The sequence below is a fragment of the Haematobia irritans genome, chromosome 3, assembly GCF_050003625.1.
Source record: "Haematobia irritans isolate KBUSLIRL chromosome 3, ASM5000362v1, whole genome shotgun sequence".
In the NCBI taxonomy this organism is placed as follows: Eukaryota; Metazoa; Arthropoda; class Insecta; order Diptera; family Muscidae; genus Haematobia; species Haematobia irritans.
In genome coordinates this window covers 107,039,937-107,064,232 of record NC_134399.1, presented here as the reverse complement: position 1 = coordinate 107,064,232, position 24,296 = coordinate 107,039,937, and the positions used below count along the sequence as shown (strand labels likewise).

At 32.9% G+C, this 24,296-nt stretch overlaps 2 protein-coding genes across 3 annotated transcripts in view; one reads left to right on the top strand and one right to left on the bottom strand.

Moving 5' to 3' along the window:
- The first annotated feature begins 302 nt into the window (after positions 1 to 302).
- LOC142230415 (uncharacterized) lies at positions 303 to 17,319 on the top strand. The gene is made up of 2 exons (XM_075301059.1): positions 303 to 396; positions 16,633 to 17,319. The coding sequence occupies exons 1-2, from the start codon at positions 391 to 393 to the stop codon at positions 17,203 to 17,205; spliced, it is 579 nt and encodes a 192-aa protein (XP_075157174.1). The 5' UTR covers positions 303 to 390; the 3' UTR covers positions 17,206 to 17,319.
- Positions 17,320 to 22,392: 5,073 nt separating this feature from the next.
- The window catches only part of rho-4 (rhomboid-4), a 28,920-nt gene continuing 27,016 nt past the window's right edge, over positions 22,393 to 24,296 (bottom strand). For both annotated transcript variants that reach the window (XM_075299157.1, XM_075299158.1), the window contains exons 3-4: positions 23,340 to 23,682; positions 22,393 to 23,276 (exon numbers count right to left, since the gene is read on the bottom strand). In XM_075299157.1, coding sequence (XP_075155272.1) covers positions 22,968 to 23,276; positions 23,340 to 23,682 — 652 coding nt within the window. In that variant the 3' untranslated portion in view covers positions 22,393 to 22,967. The remainder of the gene's footprint in view (positions 23,277 to 23,339; positions 23,683 to 24,296) is intronic.

Below are 24,296 nucleotides of genomic sequence, written 5' to 3'. Positions count from 1 at the left end.
TTTGCCCTTTGCAAAACGACTCACCTTAATGTATGTGTATTGCCAAAAATTATAATTACCTATGAAAAGTTTTCCGGTTGTAACACGATGTGACTTTTCATCTGATTTACAGACACAGAGAAGAAAACCTCAAACAATGTTTGGATGGCACACTTGTGTACTGTTTTGGGGCTGGTGTCAACCCTGGGGACGATGGTGGCGACCATTGGATGATGATGATAATGATGGCAAAGATGATGATGGTACCCAGTAACACATATTTGTGGTATAAATATGGTGCACATCTGCCATTTGAAGTCAGTTAACCAGCAGTCTTTGTACCGTTGGATAAACAATTCCATAACCTTAAAAGTCGCGAAAACGACCGTACAAAAGGATTAAAGCCACACCATGAAAGTACGTTTGTTAGAAAAAAATCAAAATTCCAAAATATAATAAGGATAATGTTAAGGATCGAACTTTGTAATTAGTGTAATGTGAAATATACACAACTGTGAAATGGAAAGCGGACAAACTTGTATACAAAGTGTTAACTATCTAAAAACAAAAATAATTGGAAAATTAAATTCAAAATAATAACGAACTTTTCTAGAATTGTTCAATTCAAATGGAGCATAAAGCATAGTACTTTATGGAACAACAAATTAAATATCGACTGCAATATCAAAATTATTTTTAAAGAAACAAATAAAAAAATAAATAAAAAAATTTTGCCGAGTTTGCACATTTACTAATATAAACAAATATTTTGTATAACAATAATATTATCTAAAATAACTATTCAATTAAAAATATAGTTAATTTCATTAACAATTTACTCCGGCCCAAAATAATAAGTCAATAACAATCTCTAAAAATGTAGTTGTATCCAGGACTGTGGAACCGAGTCAATTTTGCTCGACTCCGGCTCCGACTCCAACATTTCTTATTAGCCTCGATTCCAAAATAATAAGTCAATAACGAGTAATTTTGCTCGACTCCGACTCCAACATTTCTTATTAGCATCGACTCCGGAGTCGGAGTCGACTCCAGGTGGTGTACCTAAATCTCATTTTAACAGTATTCCAATTGTAATTTTAAGGTGTAGTGTTCCAAAAATAGACCGATATAAGTATTCCATTTTGCCATATATGTTTATATGTCCTAAAGAACCCTAATTTTAAATTTTGATAATCTCAGCATTTCAGGGATGTAAAGAACTGTCAGGCCAAAAAATGAAAATATGACACAAGACTATATAGAGACCACATCAAAATATGGGTACACGCAAAGAAAAAAACGTTTGGAAAACATGTACCGAAAACGTTTTTCTTTTGTTAGAGTTTTTTGAATTGCTTCGAAAAGTATACACTTTTATCACCAAAAAAATTCGTTTGTTACAAAATTTTTATTTTTTCAATAAAAAATGTTATTAATATGGGTACACGCAAAGAAAAAAACGTTTGGAAAACGTGTACCGAAATCGTTTTTCTTTTGTTAGAGTTTTTTGAATTGCTTCGAAAAGTATACACTTTTATCACCAAAAAAATTCGTTTGTTACAAAATTTTTTATTTTTTCAATAAAAAAAGTTATGTTTGAACCAACAACACAGTCCATTTCGTTTATATCAAACACTGTTCTTTTCTGACTTTAGGTTTTTAATAAGACACATTTTACAGTTCATAGTAAAAATTTAATATAGTAGAATGTAATATTGAACATTTTTTTGGAATCTTCCGACCATATCTGGAATATATGTAAAAAAAAAAAACTTTGGTCGAAGCAGGGATCGAACCCACGACCCTTGGCATGCAAGTCGGACATAGCAACCACTGCTCCACGGTGCCCAACTAAATGTATTTTTCTGTTAAATAAACTTTGTTTAATCGGCTCGTGGGCGCCGCAAGCTATGCTATATAAATATAACTTATATGGGTAATTGTCTATTGATGACAATAACGGCTACATAGCTCAGTGGATAGTGTTTTGGCTTACAAATTGGTTCGATTCTCCGTCCAGGCGAAAGGTAAAAATTTTTTTTTTTTTAATTTATAAAATCGTATAATTTCTTCTACATTGTTTGTATTACAGAAAAAGGTGCTAAGAACTAAAAAACTTCGTGGAAGTGAGAAAGATGTGAGGGAAAATGCAATTAGCCAGAAAAAAAAATTTTTTGAGTTAGTCTTTATGAAATTGTTTTTACATCCTGGAAAAGAATAAACGTTTATCACAAAAAGTATATACTTTTCTTTCAAATTCACTTCCTTTCAACGAAAAACAAATGAGAAACGAACTTTGTTTGTCTAAAAATTCGTTTGGGAGAAAAGAATTATTTTTTTCCGTGTAGATAACAACAATCTCCAGAATATGTATTTATAAAAACAAAAAATTATCAGGCTTCCAGAAGTTTAAGAAGTAAAATCCTGGTATTAATATATATAGGCATTTTATAAAAAATAAATCTATATAAAAAAAGAAAAATATTACACAGAAATCAAAATGTCGGCCTAATCAGATAGATCAGATTAGATGTTAAAATATGTAATGTGCCGGATATAGAAAATAAACATAAACTGCCAAAAATTAGGACGGGCGGAATTTTAAATAACCACTACCATACAACAGATGACAGGAATAGCTGGACTGTTACGAATATTGTTTCTATAGAAATAAACTGGTGAAACATCGATTTATAAATGGTCTATCAGTTATGGACATTAGAGGCCATTAATTTAATGTAAAGAATTTCGAGTGGCTTTGATGAAACAAACATTCTACCAAAAGACCGGCTCAGATGGCACGTTGACAGAGGTTTAATTTAAAATTACAGCTTCCAAGGACATCGGGTGTAACATATATGGAGATTTCTCAAGTAATTATCTCCATGTACAAAATCTGGGTCGACGGGAAATTTCCGCATTTATTTATGGATCTCAAATTCGGAAGATGGGTTTATATGTAGGTGCTATATTTCAAAATTGTCCGGTATGACACATCTTCGAACTCGACATGCCTGCCAAAAAAAAATTAGAACGTTAGGTTCTACTGCTATATTGCCTTAAAATTGTACCTTTATCAAGAGTACATACACGCAAAGAAAAAAAACGTTTGGAAAACGTGTACCGAAAACGTTTTTCTTTTGTAAGAGTTTTTTGAATTGCTTCGAAAAGTATACACTTTTATCACCAAAAAATTCGTGTTATAAAATGTTTATTTTTTCAATAAAAAAAGTTATTGTTGAAACAACAACACAGTCCATTTCGTTTATATCAAACACTGTTCTTTTCTGACTTTAGGTCTTTAATAAGACACATTTTACAGTTCAAAATTTAATATACTACAATGTAATGTTGAACATTTTTTCGGAATCTTCCGAACATATCTGGGGCCAAATCACCACAGTCGAAATCGAGTACTTCGTCTTCGTAATGTAGTTTACGCGGATCACCGCAGTCGTTATCGAATTGTTTCTACTCGAAGTTGAGCACGATAGGTAGCATGCTATCGAAAACGAAGTATGTAGTGATTTTTGAGCAGAAAAAAGGTAAACAAAAAGAAAAAAGTTGGTGAAAATGTAATTATTATTCCATTTTGGCAAAATACATTTAAGAAAATATAATATTACTTGCATTTAGGTAATCGAATCAAAGAAAGGAATGCTCAGTAGCCGCTTCAACTTATTTTTTCAAGAACATATTTAAAAGCTTCTTTTGACATATGAAAACGTCTTTTAAATCTATGGATGTTAAAAACACAATTTACTCTACTTCAGGCAATGCTAAAGGACTGCTTTTGTCACGAATATTTTTCCTTATAATTGCTACTTTGTACTCATCGTCTGAATCCGAAAACGAGGAAAAAAACCCTTGGATTCATAATATATTTTTACACATATATTTTAACACACAAAAACAATATAAATATCTCAGAAATAACATAATTTGATAACAAAACATTATTTTGAAATTCTACTCTCTTTCAATTTCTTATTACCACACCCAGAAAAAAGTGCCTTCGAAACTAAAGGAAAAAAATTTCATCAATATAGTTTATCCATTTTATTTCCATTAAGGTAAATTTTTGTGAAAAATAATAAAATTTACTCGTTTCAGTAAAAAAATCCTAAACTGTAAGCAGTTAGGAATATTTCATTAACTAGAATAAGGCATGGAATTTTACTCATACTATTTTCTTCGCTGGGTATAAGCATTTACTACTGAAAAAGAAAATTTTATTCACCGATAACAAAGCATTCGTAAAAATAAACAAAAACCGAACTAAAACCAAGTTTCTTCAAAATTAGTAAAATTTCTTATAAAATGATAATTGCGACATCCTTTATAATAGAAAGTTTTTCATACATACGAACAACACTTGGCATAGAAAAATATTTTAGTTCATTCGTACTAAGAAGTATGCAATCCTTTCAAAACTTAAGGAAACACACTTGTTATAATATAGGAAATTTTCCTAAATTTCTATTGTCTACCTGTAATCGATACCTGTCATCGTAATCGATGTGTTTGCGCGTGGGTGTAATCGATATATTTGCGCGTCGGTTGTTTTTTTAGTTGGAATCGCGTTGTTTTGGTATACGGAGAGATTGTTAAAAAATAATATGGTAAAATAATATAATAAATAACAAATAAAATATATAAAATATTTGTTATTTTAAATTAGTGAGAAAAATTTTCGTTTTTTTAAATAAATCTATCAATGTTCGTGATAGTGTATAAAGAAAGAAAACACCAGCAGAATAACAACCCTTTCATTTGTCTTCATTTTGGAATCTTCAATTATCAGGTAATATTCAGTGACGCTAACCTTTTGCAACAAAAATGTTTTATGATTTTTTATATTTGTAGGTATTGAAATTGTAAAAGGCGGACAAAATCGTTAGGCAGCAACTTATTAAAAGTGAAAAGTACAAGAAGAAGAAAAAGTGCGTTTTACAGTTGATAATATCACACGGAGATTGGAAATAGTGGAATAATAAACTAATATTTCAAAGAGATTCGATGCTGTTGATTCTTAATAAATATATTCAATATATTAATAAAACATGTCTTTTATTGAAGATAAAATTGCTTATAGAAATAAATAAAATTGTATTTAAAATCGAAGGTAAGCAGTTCTAATTATGAAGTAAAAGTTTTACCACAAATGTGTAAGATTTGTCGAAAAATTTCAATAAAATCATTCCATTCAGTTGTCCGAGTGAAATTTTCTAAAATCTTACAAAAAAAAAAAAAAAACAACTACAATTTATTTACCTGAACAAAATAAAAATCAATGTACATACGTACGTATGTTCATGGTTTAAAAAAGCATTGATCTTGCGATGAACGAAAGTGACGATTGTGATGTTAGCTGGCAAGTTGTAACAAATAGAAAACGAGATCGCAGTGAATCGCCTAAGCAAAACAATAACAAACGCAAAAATAACAACAATGATCCCCAAAATAATGTTCGTCTTAAAAACATGTTTACATTTGCACACAACAATAATGTAACACCAAGTACTTCGGTACAAGCAATTGAAAATATTAAAAAAACAACTGCTAGCGCAAACAGGTTCTCTGCTCTTTCAAGCAACGACAATGAAAACAACACTGAAGAGACAAATGAAGATGAACAAGTAGAAAATATTTCCAAACCACCATCTATTGTTATTGCTAATGTTACAAACATTGGAGAAATGGTAAAAGACATTACTGCAGCTATTAGATCCAATGACTTTTGTTATAAATCAATGAATGATGGACAAGTCAGGGTTATGGTTAAATCTGTTGAATCGTACAGAACACTTATAAAATTCTTAAACGACAAAAAAGTAAAGTGTCATACATACCAGTTGAAGGAGGAACGGGCATATAGAGTCGTTGTAAAAAATCTACACCCATCTACATCAACTATTGAAATTAAGAACTTCATTGAAAGCAAAGGCCATAAAGTAAGGAGTATTTCAAATGTTAAACAAAAAGTTTCTAAAACGCCTTTGCCAATGTTCTTTGTGGACTTAGAGCCGGGACCGAAAAATAGGGACATATATGATATTAGAGATATTAATAACGCACTTGTTAAAATTGAACCGCCGAGAAAAACCGATGATATGGTCCAATGCCACCGCTGTCAAGAATTCGGTCACACAAAAACTTATTGTAGAAAACCGTTCAACTGTGTCAAATGTGGACTTGGTCATTCAACGTCACAGTGTACTAAACCAAGTAATATCCCAGCTAAATGTGTTAACTGTCAGGAAAATCATCCGGCTAATTATAAGGGTTGTTCTGTCTACCAAAGAGTTGTAAGAAAAACAAGGCAAAATAACGTCAATGTTCAAGTTCGTCGAAGAAATATCAGTATATCTCATGATGAGGGCGAATATCCATATCTACACAATGAACCTCCTAATACTTTCAACAGTCAAAACCAAAATACCTATGCGGGAGCCGTAAAATCAACTGAGGTACCATCTTTTGTTAAAATAGAATCCCTCCTACAGAAACAAATTGAACTTACAAACACACTATTAAGTATGATGTCAGTTCTTTTGCAAAAGTTATGCAATTGAATCTAAAAATTGCCGTATGGAATGCTAATGGGCTTTCCAATCATACCCAGGAAATCGAAATGTTCCTGACTTCAAACTTTATAGATATACTTTTGGTCTCAGAAACACATTTTACGTGTAAAACGTATTTTGGAATAAAAGGATATGATCTGATAGAAGCTAATCACCCAGATGAAAAAGCTCGCGCAGGAGCTGCCATACTAATAAAGTCTACAATAAATTATGAGGTTTCCAATGCAATTAGAAAACCACATCTACAAGCAGCTTGTATTAAGGTTAAATGCAACGAATGCGATGTCCAATTTTGTGCACTTTATTTTCCTCCGAGATATACGTTAACATGTGAACAGTATGAAGATTTCTTTGAAACTTTGGGACCAAGATTCTTTGTTGGAGGGGACTACAACGCGAAACATACATGGTGGGGCTCAAGATTGAATAATCCTAAAGGTATCCAATTATACAAATGTCTATTAAATAAAGGCTACTCTGTGTTATCGACAGGAAAACCAACTTACTGGCCAACAGATCCATATAAAATTCCTGATCTAATAGACTTTGTTGTGTACAAAGGAATATCAAATCATTTTCTTGATATATATGATTGCAATGATCTAAGCTCAGATCATACACCAATATTAATAAATTACAAAACAAATTTGCAATCTATTACCAAAAAATATAGGATTGTAACCGCTCAAACAAATTTTAAATATTTCCAATATTGGATTGAAAGCAATCTTAATTTAAATATATCTCTGAAATCCCCCTCGGAAATTGATAATGCTGTCGAAATTTTTAACAATCTTTTACATGAAGCCGGATTCTTATCGACTCCAGCTATTAAAACTTCAAGTAAGCCAAAGAAAAATATGGACATAGAAATTGATACATTGGTGAGAGAGAAAAGAAGATTACGTAAACGTTGGCAAAATAGCAGACACCCGAACGATAGACGTCTATTTAATAAGGCTACTAAGGAGCTAAAAATTAAACTACATTTACAAAAGAACGAGCGCCTGGCAAATTTTTTAAACAACCTCGGAGTTACACGAAATGATGAACATTGTTTATGGAAAGCTACGAAATACCTGAAGAGGGCTAAAAAGAGAAATGTTCCAGTCAAAGATTCTTATGGAAATTGGTGTAAAAACGACAATAATAAAGCTAACGCATTTGCTAATCATTTGTATAATGTTTTTCAGCCACACTCAAACGAAAATACTTCCAACACAGATACCATTGTCAACTACTTAGATAGCCCCTGTCCAGTAGATTGGCCGATAAAACACATATCACCCCATGAGATACGCGAAGAAATTGGAAATATGAACACGAAAAAATCCCCTGGATACGACCAAATCGATGGTACTGTTGTCAAAAATCTTCCAAACAAAGCCATAATCTACTTGTGTCTTATATTCAATTCCATATTACGCTTAAATCATTTTCCATCGCAATGGAAATGCGCCGAAATTATAATGTTACATAAGCCAGGAAAACCAGAAAATGAAATTACATCCTATCGACCGATTAGCTTGGTGTCCACTTTCTCTAAGATGTTTGAACGAATATTTCTTAAGCGAATTTTACCTGTTCTAGAGAATAATAATATCATTCCTGAATACCAGTTCGGTTTCAGACATAAACACGGAACTCCCGAACAGTGTCACCGCATCGTTTCGTATATACGAGATACCTTGGAGAAGAAGAAATACTGCTCCGGAGTCTTTTTAGACGTACAACAAGCGTTCGACCGAGTATGGCATAATGGCCTCTTGTACAAACTAAAACGAATACTACCGACACATATGTATCTTGTCCTAAAATCGTATTTAACTGAACGCCATTTTTACGTAAAAGTAAACTCTGACCACTCTGAAATATACGAAATGAGAGCGGGTGTTCCACAGGGTAGTGTTCTCGGACCAGTGCTTTACACAATATTCACTTCGGATATGCCAGTTTCCAATGAAGTGTTCGTTGCTACCTACGCGGATGATACATCCAGTAAATGTGAAATTAAGGCTTCACAACTAGTACAAGCACAACTAAATTCAATTGAAACTTGGATGAAAAAGTGGAAAATCAACATTAATGCCTCTAAGTCGACGCATGTTACATTTTCACTGAAAAGAAAAGATTGTCCCGATGTGACTATAAATGGAAGCTCTATTCCTCATACCACTTGTGTTAAATATCTCGGACTTCATATTGACAGAAGATTAACATGGAAAACACATATTAAAAATAAAAGAAAACACCTTAGCATGAAAACGAAACAACTCTACTGGCTAATAGGACCAAAATCCCAACTAAGAGTGGAAAACAAGCTACTTTTATATAAGGCAATCCTGAAACCCACTTGGACATATGGAATACAGCTGTGGGGTACAGCAAGTAACTCTAATCTGGAAATATTGCAGAGATACCAGTCAAAAACTCTACGAATAATCCTTAATGCCCCATGGTACATTTCCAACAAAACTATTCATGATGATCTTAAAATCTCAACTGTTAAGGAAGAAATTAGAAGTTTTTCCGAATCCTATTTGCAAAGACTGAGCGACCACGTCAACCCATCGGCTATTTGTTTACTGGATGACACCTTCGAAACCAGAAGACTAAAGCGACATCACATTCTAGATCTCCCCTTTAGAACCTAAAACTAATACTGAGATATTTTTAAACATAATAATTATTTGAATAATCAATATATGTATATACTATAATTTTGTTGTTGTTTACATTGGTATTCAACACACTCTGTTATTTTGTAAATAATTATTGAATTTGCTTATTGTTCTTAAATGAACAGATTGTAAATAAAGTTGTTAAAAAGAAAAAAAAAAAAAAAAAAAATTCCATATATGAATTCAAATTAGTTAATTTTTTTCATTGTGTAATATACCACTATACTACAGAATGAAAAAAAAATTAACTAATTTGAATTAATATAGGAAAATAAATATAGGAAAATGTTAACTAATATATGGAATGCATTATTCCTAATTTCTACGAAAATCACATCGTTCAAATAAATAAAAATGTCTTTGGCGCTATACGAAGTTCAACTTTCTTCACAATGAGTTCATTTTAACTTAAAGAAGGGGTCACTTTTTTCTGGGTGCATATGTTTACAGCAATGTAAAAAAAAGTAGTAGACAAAATAAATTACGATCGAATGCGGTGATCCAAAAATTTAATGCGATCGAAATGTTTCTCTATACGAAACAGAACTCGATGACGAATGCGGTGATTTGGCCCCTGGAATATATGTAAAAAAACTTTGGTCGAAGCAGGGATCGAAATCACGACCCTTGGCATGCAAGTCGGACGTTGCAACCACTGATCCACGGTGTCAAACTAAATGTTTGTTTCTGTTAAATAAACTTTGTTTATTCGGTTCGTGGGCGCCGCAAGCTATGCTATATAAATATAACTTATATGGATATTTATCTATTGATGATCATAACAGGTACATAGCTCAGTGGTTAGTGTATTGGCTTACAAAGTGCATGGTCCGCGGTTCGATTCTCCGTCCAGGCGAAAGGTAAACAAAATGTTAAAAATGTATAAAATCGTATAATTTCTTCTACATTGTTGGTATTACAGGAAAAGGAAACTAAAAAGCCTCGTGGATGTGAGAAAGATGTGTGGGAAAATGCAATTAGCAAGAAAACAATGTTTTTTTTTAGTTTGTCTTTATGAAATTGTTTTTACATCCTGGAAAAGAATAAACGTTTATCACAAAATGTATATACTTTTCTTTCAAATACACACCCAGAAAAAAGTGACCTCTTCTTTAAGTTAAAATGAACTTATAGTGAAGAAAATTGAACTTCGTATAGCGCCAAAGACATTTTTATTTGTTTGAACGATATGATTTTCGTAGAAATTAGGTAGAATGCTTTCCATATATTAGTTAACATTTTCCTATATTTATGTACCACTATACTACAGAATGAAAAAATTTAACTGAATTGAATTCATATATGGAATGATTTTATTGAACTTTTTTCATTCATTTGGATAAATCTTACATATTTGTGGTAAACCTTTTACTTCAAAATTATGACTGTTTATCTTCGTTTTTAAATAGAATTTTATTTATTTATATAGGCATTTTTTTCTTCAATAAAAGACATGTTTTATTAATATATTAAATATATTTATTTAGAATCAACAGCATCGACTGGCCTTGAAATATTAAAACACATTTTTTCTTCTTCTAGTACCTTTCACTTTGAATAAATTGCTGCCTAGCAATTTTGTCCACCTTTTTATTTACAATTTCAATACCTACAAATATAAACAAAAAATCCTAAACCAATTTTTTCACAAAACGTTAGCGTCACTGAATATTACCTGATAATCGAAGATTCCAAAATGTAGTCGAATGAAGGGGTTGTTATTCTGCTGGTGTTTTCTTTTTTTTATAAACCAATTTTCAAAAAACGAAAATTTTTCTCACTAATTTAAAATAACAAATATTTTATATATTTTATTTGTTTTTTATTATATTATATTTATTTTTTAACAATCTCTCCGTATACCATAACAACGCGATTCCAACTAAAAACAACCCACGCGCAAACATATCGATGACAGGTATCGATTACAGGTAGATAAAAGAAATGTAGGAAATTTTCCTATATTCTAATAAGTGTGTTTCCTTAAGTTTTGAAAGGATTGTATACTTCATAGTAGGAATATAAATAAATAAAATAAATAAATAAATTTATTATTTTATACGAAACTTTACTAAATTTGAGGAAACTTGGTTTTAGTTCGGTTTTTGTTTATTTTTACGAATGCTTTGTTGTCAGTGAATAAAATTTTCTTGTTCAGTAGTAAATTCTTATACCCAGCAAAGAAAACAGTATTAGTAAAATTACATGCCTTATTCTAGTTAATGAACTATTCCTAATTGCTTTCAGTATAGGATTTTTTTACTGAAACAAGTAAATTTTATTATTTGACACAAAAATTTAACTGAATGGAAATAAAATGGCTAAACTAAGTTGATGAACATTTTTTCCTTTAATTTCGAAGACACTTTTTTCTGGGTGCACTTCCTTACAGCGAAAAGTAAATGAGAAACGAACTTTGTTTGTCTAAAATTTCGTTTGGGAGGAAAGAATTATTTTTTTGCGTGTATATGGTCAAAAATCGATATTTTAATATGTTAAAAATGGACAATACAATTGATCAATTCAGCCCAAGACTCCGACTCCACAGCCCTGGTTGTATCATCAATTTTATCTTTTTTCTGTTTGCTTTCATCAACGGAAAATTGTTGATTCAGCCTACGTAACTCCTAAATTAGAAGATTACAGATGAATATCCTACTTACAAATTAAAAATTGTCATTCTAACTAATTATACCCGGCGCCTGCGCACACTGTGGATCAGGGTATTATATGCTAGTGCATATGATTACAATAGGACGAGATGAGATAGACACATGATGACTTTGGCAAATATTCTCAGTGCCGGCCCCTGAGTGTAACAGGTTGGTTGATAAGTCCCCGGTCTAACAAAGAAAAACACATTTTTTTTGTCACAATACGTTTTTATTATTCAGCATAGTTCCCTTCAAGAGCGATACAACGATTGTAACGACCTTCCAATTTGTTGATACCATTTTGGTAGTACTCCTCAGTTTCGGCGATCACCTCTTCATTGCAGCCAAATTTTTTCCCTGCGAGCATCCTTTTGACGTCTGAGAACAAGAAAAAGTCGCTGGGGCCAGATCTGGAGAATACGGTGGGTGGGGAAGCAATTCGAAGCCCAATTCATGAATTTTTGCCATCGTTCTCAATGACTTGTGGCACGGTGCGTTGTCTTGGTGGAACAACACTGTTTTCTTCTTCATATGGGGCCGTTTTGCCGCGATTTCGACCTTCAAACGCTCCAATAACGCCATATAATAATCACTGTTGATGGTTTTCCCCTTCTCAAGATAATCGATAGAAATTATTCCATGCGCATCCCAAAAAACAGAGGCCATTACTTTGCCATCGAACTTTTGAGTATTTCCACACTTCGGAGACGGTTCACCGGTCGCTGTGGTGTTTGCGCTCAAAATCATCAACACGTTGTTGTTTTTGGTCAAATGTGAGCTCGCGCGGCACCCATTTTGCACAGAGCTTCCGCATATCCAAATATTGATGAATGATATGACCAACACGTTCCTTTGATATCTTTAAGGCCTCTGCTATCTCGATCAACTTCATTTTACGGTCATTCAAAATCATTTTGTGGATTTTTTGATGTCTTCGTCGGTAACCACCTCTTTCGGGCGTCCACTGCGTTCACCGTCCTCCGTGCTCATTTCACCACTCTTGAATTTTGCATACCAATCAATTATTGTTGATTTCCCTGGGGCAGAGTGCGGAAACTCATTATCAAGCCAAGTTCTTGCTTCCACCGTATTTTTCCCCTTCAGGAAACAGTATTTATCAAAACACGAAATTCCTTTTTTTTTTCATTTTCTTCACAATAGCAAAAGTTGCTTCACAAAAGACGCTCTATCTCACAAACTAATTGACTAACAGACGTCAAATGTTGACACGAATCATTTGAAGGTTGGTACTATATAAAAATAATATGCATTTAATACTAGCGATGCCATCTATGTGTCAGACCGGGGACTTATCAGCCAACCTGTTACTTCGCGCCAATAGTTTTTGCAAACTCGCCTATCAGGCAGTGAACCGTTATAGGAGATATCAGGAGTGAAATCTGACGCCTTGAGAACACTAGCATATTTTCGTGTGCGGTTTAAGTTTAAATGGGGCCATCGAACATTTGCCATCATAACAGCCTTGTCATGCAGTAAGAGCTTGCAGGTAGCCAGAGGCATAAAGGCAATAGATGCAGGATGACATTAAGGGAATCTGTTTCTATCTCACTGACTGCGCCTGAGATATACAAGCATGCCATACGCTGAACTTTGTCTAAACTTGTCGGCTGCTGAAGTGCCAACCACCAGGCTACAACACCATATAGCATTAAAGGTCTAACCACTGCCGTGTATAACCAATGCACAATTTTCGGGTTTAGTTCCTATTGCCGTTTCAGACGAGTACAAAGCTACCGTTGTTTTTCTCGATCTTTCTTCAATATTAAGCTTAAAGTTCAGCTTCCTGTCCAAAATAACACCAAGGTATTTTGCACATTCACAAAAGGGAATTTCAATACCCCCTAGGAAATGGGCTTAACCATGGGATTTTTGCGATCTTTCCGCGATTTTGCGATTTATCCCAAGAAAGAGAATGCTCTTTCGCCCATTTCTCAGTCATCCGGAGGGCGCTCTGTATAATAACAATTTTTTCTTTGACAATTTTTTCTATAAAAATAAAACTTTTAAACATTTAGACAAAATCTTCTACAGAAATAACATTTTGAAAAAAATTTCTATAGAAATGAAATTTTGATAAAATCTTTTATAGAAATAAAACTTTAAAAAAATTTTCTATAGAAATAAAATTTTGACAAAATTCTCTATAGAAATAACATTTTGACAAAATTTTCGATAGAAATAACATTTTGACAAAATTTTCTATAGAAATAAAATTTTGACAAAATTTTCGATAGAAATAAAAAATTAAAAACAAATCTATAAAAATAAAATTAAAAAAATTTACCCTGTAGTGGTGAAGTATACAAATCTATAGAAATAAAATTTTCTTTGGAACTTTGTGAATGGAAATTTTCCCCTGACTGCTACACGCTCACAAAAAATCGCTTCTGTAACATATACTCCCAAACATATTTTGCTTCAAGCATATATACTTTTGGGTATTGCCCAAACATTTATATGTTTGATCTCTTCCAATATATAATATGTTTGAAAGCATATTAGTCTAAACAATATATGTTTGGGTAGTCTAAGTTCCAAACATTTTGTATTTTTGCATCCAAATTCAATAATGTTGTCTTCCAAAAAAAAATATGTTATTATGTGAACATATAATATGTTTGGAAGCATTTTGCACCCAAAAATATTATATGCTTAAAAAAAATTCTCCCAAACAATATTGTGCTCAAAATTTTATTTATTTATTTATATATTTACAATCATAATGAATTATGAAAATAAACAGGTAATATAGGTGCTAACAACATAGGTTTTCGACCTGAATGCTCAAAATTTTGTTTCTGCCCAATTGTATATTCCCCCACATCTTTCTCACTTCCACGAGATTTTTTAGTTCTTAGCACCTTTTTCTGTAATACAAACATTGTAGAAGAAATTATTCAATTGTATGATTTTTTTTATTTTAATTTTACCTTTTGCCGGACGGGGATTCGAACAGCGGACCACACAGTTTGTAAGGATCAAAGAAGTAGCTGATCAATTGCCCAAGGAAAAATAAAATGTTAATTTTGTAATAACAAGCAACAACCACCAACTTAATTCAATATCGCTCCCTGTTAAATAGCGCTCCAAGCTACTAAACACATATATGTTTATAGGCTATTTCTAAATTAATATATGTTTGCATCCAAGCATATTATATTTACAAACATTTTATGTCCCAAACATAATATGTTCTAACATATTAACATATATGTCCCAAACATGTTATGCTAGTTTATGAACATTATATGCTTGCACTCAAAAATATTGTGTTTAAAAATTTGTGTTCCAAACATATAATGTTTATAGCCAAACATATGAAAAACAGTCTTTTTCATCCGTGTAGAGCCACATCATCTGCGTATGACACCACTTTTATGCTTTCTTTTTCTAGGGAAACCAGAAGGTTGCTTTACATTTTTCACAAAAAGTACAATTGATTGTGTCGTCAAGTTTGCTAAATTTTGATGGTAGATATTTCACTGTTCGGTAGAATTCTCAATATTTTGGTTGATTTTGCAAAATATTCCTCTATGGAAATAAAATTTTGACAAAATCTTCTACAGAAATATAATTTTGAAATACTTTTCTATAGAAATAAAATTTTGATAAAATCTTCTATAGAAATAAAACTTTGAAAAAATTTTCTATAGAAATAAAATTTTGACAAAATTCTCTATAGAAATAACATTTTGACAAAACTTTCTATAGAAATAACATTTTGACAAAATTTTCTATAGAAATAAAATTTTGACAAAATTTTCGATAGAAATAAAATTTTGACAAAATTTTCTATAGAAATAAAATTTTGAAAAAGTTTTCTATAGAAATAAAAATTTTAAAAACAAGTCTATAAAAATAAAATTTTGAAAAAAAATCTATAGAAATAAAATTTTCTTTGGAAATAAAATTTTGACAAAATTTTCTTTGGAAATAAAATTTTGACAAAACTTTCTGTAGAAACAACATTTTGACCAAATCATCTACAGAAATAAATAAAGTTTACACTCATATGACCACAGATGCCAAAGAATTACTCCGATTTACTTGAAATTTTGCTATATATGGCAAATTTGGTTGAAATCTGTTCAGATTTAGATATAGCTCTCACATATATCTTTCGCCCGATTTACACTCATATGACCACAATACGAATGCGTATTTTGCTTAGCATAGAAGACGCATTTCTCAGATGTAAATTTTTTTTCCTTGCCCAAAGACGATAATCTTTTCAATGAAGTCGTTCTGTTCTTACAGTTAAGTGATTCGCCTTAAAAATGTGTATCTTTACATCAAAGAAAATTTTGTTTGACTAAGGCCAACTTGGCTTTAAATAATTCTGAACAATTCTTCAAAATTAATGAAATCGTCTTTAAGTTTGTTGACTTTTTGTATCTTCATGGACGTTTTTTTTTTACTTGAAGTCGAGTCTGAATTTGGAAATTTAAGTTGTAACACATTTTTAAATGACTTTGATAGGACCAAAAGAAAAAAGCAGAAAATACGAATGAATTAAAATTTGTTTTCTAGAATCAAGTACGCAAAACTCAAATTTAAAAGAGAATTGTGTCTTAAAAGTATTATCCCCATTCTTTGGCTAGGAATCAATACCAAAATCATTAGTGTAAGACAAAATCTTTGGATATGGGCATGTTTTTTTCAGTGCGGATTTCCTCTATCTAAAAATGTATACATTTTTTTCAATTTCAGGTTTTCGTATGTTTAGTTCTAATTGGTGTTGCCTCTGTGACAGCTAAGCCAAAACCTGGTGGTGGTTGGTCTAGTGGAGGCGGTGGCGGCGGAGGAGGATGGTCGTCTGGTGGAGGAGGAGGTGGTGGCGGAGGAGGTGGTGGTGATGTACAAATTGTTAAAATTATAACAGAAGGTGGTGGCGGAGGAGGTGGCGGTGGTGGTGGATGGTCGTCTGGCGGTGGTGGAGGAGGTGGTGGATGGTCGTCAGGTGGAGGTGGTGGAGGTGGAGGTGGTGGTGGTGGAGGAGGAGGTGACATCAAACTTGTTAAAATTATCAGCCTAGGAGGTGGAGGCGGAGGAGGTGGTGGCGGTGGTGGATGGTCCTCTGGCGGTGGTGGTGGAGGTGGTTGGTCTTCTGGCGGGGGTGGAGGTGGTGGAGGTGGTGGAGGCGGTTCCACTAAAATTATTAAAATTATTAAATTAGGCGGCGGTGGTGGAGGCGGTGGAGGTGGTTATGGAGGTGGCGGTGGAGGATGGTCATCTGGTGGTGGAGGCGGTGGTGGCTGGCAACCTTCTGGAGGTTGGACCTAAAATTTGGTACCAAATTGTATACATATTGTAAATATTTCACCTTTTGTACATTTAATTTGTAAAACACTAAATTTTTATGTAAATAAAAAACTAAAATCTTAAATGTTACCCAGATATTCTGCATCTTTCATAAAACACTCATTTGGCTTCGGACGTTCTTTATTTGATAATATTTATAAACATCAATCTAGGCGTTAGGTTAGGTTAGGTTATGTGGCAGCCCGATGTATCAGGCTCACTTAGACTATTCAGTCCATTGTGATACCACATTGGTGAACTTCTCTCTTACCACTGAGTGCTGCCCGATTCCATGTTAAGCTCAATGACAAGGGACCTCCTCTTTATAGCTAAGTCCGAACGGCGTTCAACATTGCAGTGAAACCACTTAGAGAAGTTTTGAAACCCTTAGAAATGTCACCAGCATTCATAATTCACCACTGAAAAACTTTTTGGTGTTCGGTCGAAGCAGGAATCGAACCCACGACCTTGTGTATGCAAGGCGGGCATGCTAACCATTGCACCACGGTGGCGTTGGACTGACCAGATCACAGCTCTACGTTTTCATATATAGAAAGCTCCTTGCAGGCTTACTTCACATTACTCAAAATCTTAGATCACCATGACGACTGAGGTTTAGCACTAGTCTTTACAGCTCTAATCGACACTCCAATTAGAGGTCTGCACGTTAGTAATATTTTACTCACACACACTCAAGAATCTTACTCGGGCACGATATTTTTTGGTAGGACTCACGCTGACGCACACTCACAGAAAGAAAATTTGTACTCACGCACAAAAATCTTTTAAATATCGTGACACCAAAAACGTCGTGAATCACGAATAATTTACCTGAGTGACCTGACAGAAATCAAGGAAATGATTAAAATCGATTGTACTCTTAACATCCTAAGTATTGTAAATAAATTCAACTCGTAAGCGTTTTATGTTCGTGACTATTTTCGTGAGCGTATTTTTTCGATATTCGTTACTCACCCACACTAACGAAGATATTATTTTTGTGACTCACATTCACCCACGATATTTGGTTGGTTAATCACGCCGTTGCCATCAGCATGAGTCACGAATATTTACGTGATTCACGACAATTTCGTGTCACGTGCACACCTCTAATTCCGATAGACATACCGTTAAAAAAAAATCCACGTACACTCAAAGAAGGAATATGATCACCTCAAACATGCTTCAAGAGCAAAATTTTTTTTTGGATGGGGAACATGTAACATTTTTTTCCGCAAGAATGTTGTTTTCTCGCGAAACATAAAATGTCTGGAATATGAGGTGATCATATTCCTTCTCTAAATGGGCGGATTCAATTCCCACTTATTAGTAGATCCTACACGCAGAGAAGGAATATGATCACCTCAAACATGTTTCAAGAGCAAAATGTTATTTTTGTATGGTGAACATGTAACATGTTTGTCACTAAAATGTTATTTTCTCGTCAAATATAACCTGCTTGCCGAAATCAGATACATGATTTCCGAGAAAATAACATGGTTGCGAAAACCATGTTACATGTTCACCACCAAAAATAACATTTTGCTCTTAAAACATGTTTGAGGTGATCATATTCCTTCTCTGGGTGTAATCACAGACAAAGCAAAACTAATACTTCACTCTATACATTTTTTTAGACGACCGCAAATAATTTAGGAATTCTATTGAAAGTATAGTAAACAACGCAAATAGCGCTCGCCAAACCGTTTCCAGTACGTATAACCTGTAAAATTTCAAACTTTACGATAAAGCTGTTAGTTGGCAGATTGCAACTCTCGTAAATATAATATACTAATATATGTAAGACAAATTTTTATTCCCTTCACCTACTGTGGTACAGGGTATAATAAGTTTGTGCATTTGTATGTAACGCCGAGAAGTAGTAGTCATAGACCCATCTTTTAGTATACCGATCGGCTTAGAATTAAATTCAGAGTCGATTTAGCGATGTCCGTCTGTCTGTCTGTTGGTGTATTTTTGTGTTCAAAGTCCAGCTCGCAGTTTAAGTCCGATCGTCCTCAATAGGGTCCTTTTTCGGCTCAAAGACGATCCCTATTGATTTTGGAAAAAATCGGTTCATTTAGATATAGCTGCCATATATATTTATAACCGATCTGTTCATAAATGACGTATTTATCTGTTCATAAATGACGTATTTATCTTTCAATTTAGTATAATCGAATATTTTGTCAATCTCGTAAATTTTGCAAAATATCAGTCAAATCGGTTCAGATTCAGATATAGCTCTCATATATAGCTTTCGCCCGATTTACACTCCTACGGCCTCAGAGGCCAATCTTTTGCTCCGATTGACGTGAAATTTTGCACAGGGAGTAGAATTAACATTATAAATATGCATACCGAATTTATTTGAAATCGTTTCAGATTTAGATATAGCTCCCATATATAGCTTTCGCCCGATTTACACTCCTACGGTCCCAGAGGCCAAAGGTTTACTTCGAGTTACTTGAAATTTTGCACAGGGAGTAGAATTAACATTATAAATATGCATACCGAATTTATTTGAAATCGGTTCAGATTTAGATATAGCTCCCATATATAGCTTTCGCCCGATTTACACTCCTACGGTCCCAGAGGCCAAAGTTTTCCCCGAGTTATGTACATTTTTGCACAAGGAGTATAACTAACATTATAAATATACATACCGAATTTGGTTGAAATCAGTTCAGATTTAGATATAGCTCCCATATATATCTGTCGTCCGATTTACAGATATGTACTGAGAGTTCAATTAAAAGTTTAGCCATGTGTTCCAAATTTTATCAAAATCGGCTCGGAATTAGACAAAACCCCCATATATGTTCTTCCGATTTTAGCAAATATGGCCAAAATACCCACATGTTCCTTCTAAAATCGTCACTGTTAAGTCGATAACTCGAAAAAATGATTCAAATTTATCTATACTCTAATTCGTATATATCGACCTATAAATCGAATATGAAGATATGCGAAATTTTATGCAATTTAAATATTTACAATATTTTTTTACTAACATTGTGGTCCGTCACGGTAATCAACCAATTTAAATTTTGAGTCTATACATTTTGTGAAAGTTTAAAAAAAAATTTCACATCGGTCCATATTTAAATATTTGTATATTGGAATATAAACCTTTATATAGTTCCTAACAAATTTGAAGGTGTTAAGATGGTATCAAAAATATTGGTATACATATTGGTGAAGGGTATAATATAGTCGGCCCCGCCCGACTTTAGACTTTCCTTACCTGTTTTTTTATGAAAGGTCCTTATCAGAGAATGAAGCCGACCCATTTTTGTCGGCGGCGGCTAACACTAAATTTTTGCCTCCGGCAGCGGCGGCTTGACGGCTAAGCCGATAAAAAATTGTCTGTTCGGCGGCGCAAAATTATCTATTATAAAATCAATTTGAAGTTTTCCCAATTGTAATGTGATTAGTTGTACAACCAATCTTACAATCAAATTTACATTTCATTCAAATTTTTTGAGCTAAATTTTTGTAAAACTATTATAGCAACTTGATACTAATTGATTAAAAGTGGAAAGTTCAAAATTTTGGCAAAAACTATGACAAATATTATTAAATTTTTCTGATATAAATCAATATTTTAGATTAATTGGCGGCTAAATTTGAGTCGAGATGAGTCGACATATTCGGCGGCGGAGTCGACTGCTAAAAACGGGTCGGCGACGGCTAAAATCGGCGGCGCGACTCGGCGGCTTCATTCTCTGGTCCTTATTGGATACTTTTAATTGTTTCAAAATAGACTCTAACAATATCCTGTACTTTAGGAACTTGGTTTGGTACAAATTGTCAACAGTGAGAATCATGAGATTTGGATATAGTATACGGCTATTTTTTGACGAGGTGGGGTTTCTAAGTGCCGTCAAATTCAAATAATGTTGGCAGGGGTATTGTACAATGGACAAAGTTCAATTAACCCTTTAGTGTCCCGACTAGTTAAAATTGCAGGCCTTTTCTGAAACACAATGTTGCGCTTCAACTTATGCGCATTATGGTTATCCAACATATTTGGTAGATTTTTTACTGTTTGGTAGATTGGTAGAATTCCTGATGTTCTGGTAGATTTTGTAAGATCTTCCTCTCCAACTAAGAGGTGTTTCACAGATTTTCTATAAAAAAAATTTCAAATATTTTCTATAGAATTAAAATTTTGACAAAAATTTCTATATGAATAAAATTTGGCAAGATTTTCTATAGATATACAATTTCGACAAAATTTTCTATAGACGTAAAATGTTGACAAAATTTTCTATAGAAATATAATTTTGACAGAATTTTTTATATTGTAAAATTGTCTATATGATTACAATTTTGACAAAATTTTCTACAGAAATAAAATTTTGACAAAATTTTCTATAGAAATAAAATGTTGACAAAATTTTGTATAGAAATAAAATTTTGACAAAATTTTCTATAGAAATAAAATTTGAAATTTCAGGGTTAAATAAAATAGTACCCACATCTAAGGGGAAATGTGATATAGATTTAATGGCAATACATTGACGTCAAATGTCGAATTTTCAGCAATCGCGTGACATCGACTTGTCGGCGATGACTAAATAATCGGTAAATGTGTTATCGATCCCATAAACATGCAGCAGTATCGATTATGCCTTCGGATTTAACTTATAATGTGCACAATATATGGGATATGTTCGACACGAGCACTGTCGTCCGGATTAACTGATAGTCTGTAAAGCGCATTACTAACCTGACGTAGCAACATTTTTCTTTTATGTTAACTATTTAATGGAATTTCAGCAATCAATCGAAGAAAATATTTAACTTAGGTTAGGTTAGGTTATGTGGCAGCCCGATATATCAGGCTCACTTAGACTATTCAGTCCATTGTGATACCACAGTGGTGAACTTCTCTCTTATCACTGAGTGCTGCCCGATTCCATGTTAAGCTCAATGACAAGGGACCTCCTTTTTATAGCCGAGTCCGAACGGCGTTCCACATTCTAGTGAAACCACTTAGAGAAGCTTTGAAACCCTCAGAAATGTCACCAGCATTACTGAGGTGGGATAATCCACCGCTGAAAAACTTTTTGGTGTTCGGTCGTAGTAGGAATCGAACCCACGACCTTGTGTATGCAAGGCGGGCATGCTAACCATTGCACCACGGTGGCTCCCAAAAAAATATTTAACTTGCTTTTTGTATAAATACAAAGACATATTTTATTTGAAAAAAATAATTTTTACAAAAAACAAAAGGACTAATCATGTTTTAATTTCACAAAAATAAAATTAAATTCTGAAATCAATTTTACTAATACAATACAGGAATACAGTTGATTGAAATACACAGACATTTTTTAGTTTGTTTTTTAACTTTCTTAAAAAATATCAGTAACATTAGTAGAACACTGTCATATTTTTTTATGCAAACGGCATAGCACATTGAAAATGTATTATTAAATTTTTGACTTAGCTAATATAGAATTAATGGTAAGTCCTAAAAGAAAAATTGTCATTTCGTTGTTAGCTCCAAAGGCACTTTGGCTTGAAACGTTCGCTAGCTTAAAACTTTAGCTAATATAAATATGAATATCAAAATAAATGTTATAAATAAGCTATATTCTAATATGTGTGTATATATACTTATATATAAAACTTTGATCTTATGATGAATGTATAAGCGGCTATAATTATATTATGTATTTTTTTCTTTATATTTAAGTATATAATTTGTGCGTTTTTTTAAATTTGTTTTTGACTTAATGGTATTCTTGTCGTGGAAAATAATCAGGTAAAAAGAAATGTATGAGAATTCCAGTCATCATTAAGGCAAAAAAGAATATAACTGCAATCCACCAGAGAATACGTTCCCAGCGACGTACTTCTAAATTACGAAGAACTCCTATACCGACTAATAGACCAGCTACAGCTCCAGACAAATGGGCCATATAACCAATTTGGTCATGTTGATCGGTTAGATGACGATAAATGGATGTACCCAAATCCGTAAAACAGAAGATAAGAAAAACAAAGAGTTGAACAATAGCATATTCCATTTCTTTCCAGTTCTGTGAAAAAGATGATTGTAAGATTATTTATGATTTATAATATTAACGTAGAGTTTATCTTACCATAATTATAGTTGCAATGTGTGCTGTTATAAGAGCATAAACACCACCTGATGCACCAGCCAAAAATATACGGGGACTTGTCAGAGATGTGCCCATGGAACCTGCCACAACACCGGCTAAATAAACTAAAGCAACTCGCCACCAATGATGAACTAATTCCAAGGCTACTCCCAAAAAGATCTGGATAATTAGATTCATAAAAAGATGCATAAGACCGACATGAACAAACATGTAAGTAACGAAACGCCATGATTCGTAACGTTTGTATGGATTATAAATGAACAAGGTTGCGGCTGGACCATTTGTGCTTTCTCCAATTCGCCGATTATTGTCGGGATCATCTCTAGAATAATTAAGAAAATGGATAATTGTCACAAATAGGAAATTACATTTTTTATTTGTACATATCGATACGACCATAAAACAGTTAAACATATAATACCATGGCAATACTACTTGAAATGCTTGAAATTATATAAGTAATAATAAAAAAAATGGATAAACATCATACAAATTACTTAAATGTTCAACAAAAAAAAATCTAATTCAATTCAAACAAATAACTTAACACGTTCGACACAAAACAAAATCTAATTCAATCATGAAATTAATTGATTCAATTAATTTTTTAATTGAAATGTCTTCAATCACGAAAATGATCATTTCAATCACAGTTTTAATTGGGCATAAAAAATACTTGATTTTAAAAAATTTAACTAAAAACGTAACTATTTTCAATTACTTCCTTAATTGACTTGGTGTTTTAGTTTGATTACAAAATTGATTAGCCGGGCTTTTCTGTGAATATAAAAATACTAGCCATTATTATATTCACAGAAAAGTATCCCCAAAATATGTCCAATTAAAAAGTTGATTGAAGTTGACATTTTTTCATTTAATAAATTAATTGGTGCAATTAACTTTTTAATCAAGATAGACATATTAAGTCAATTAAGT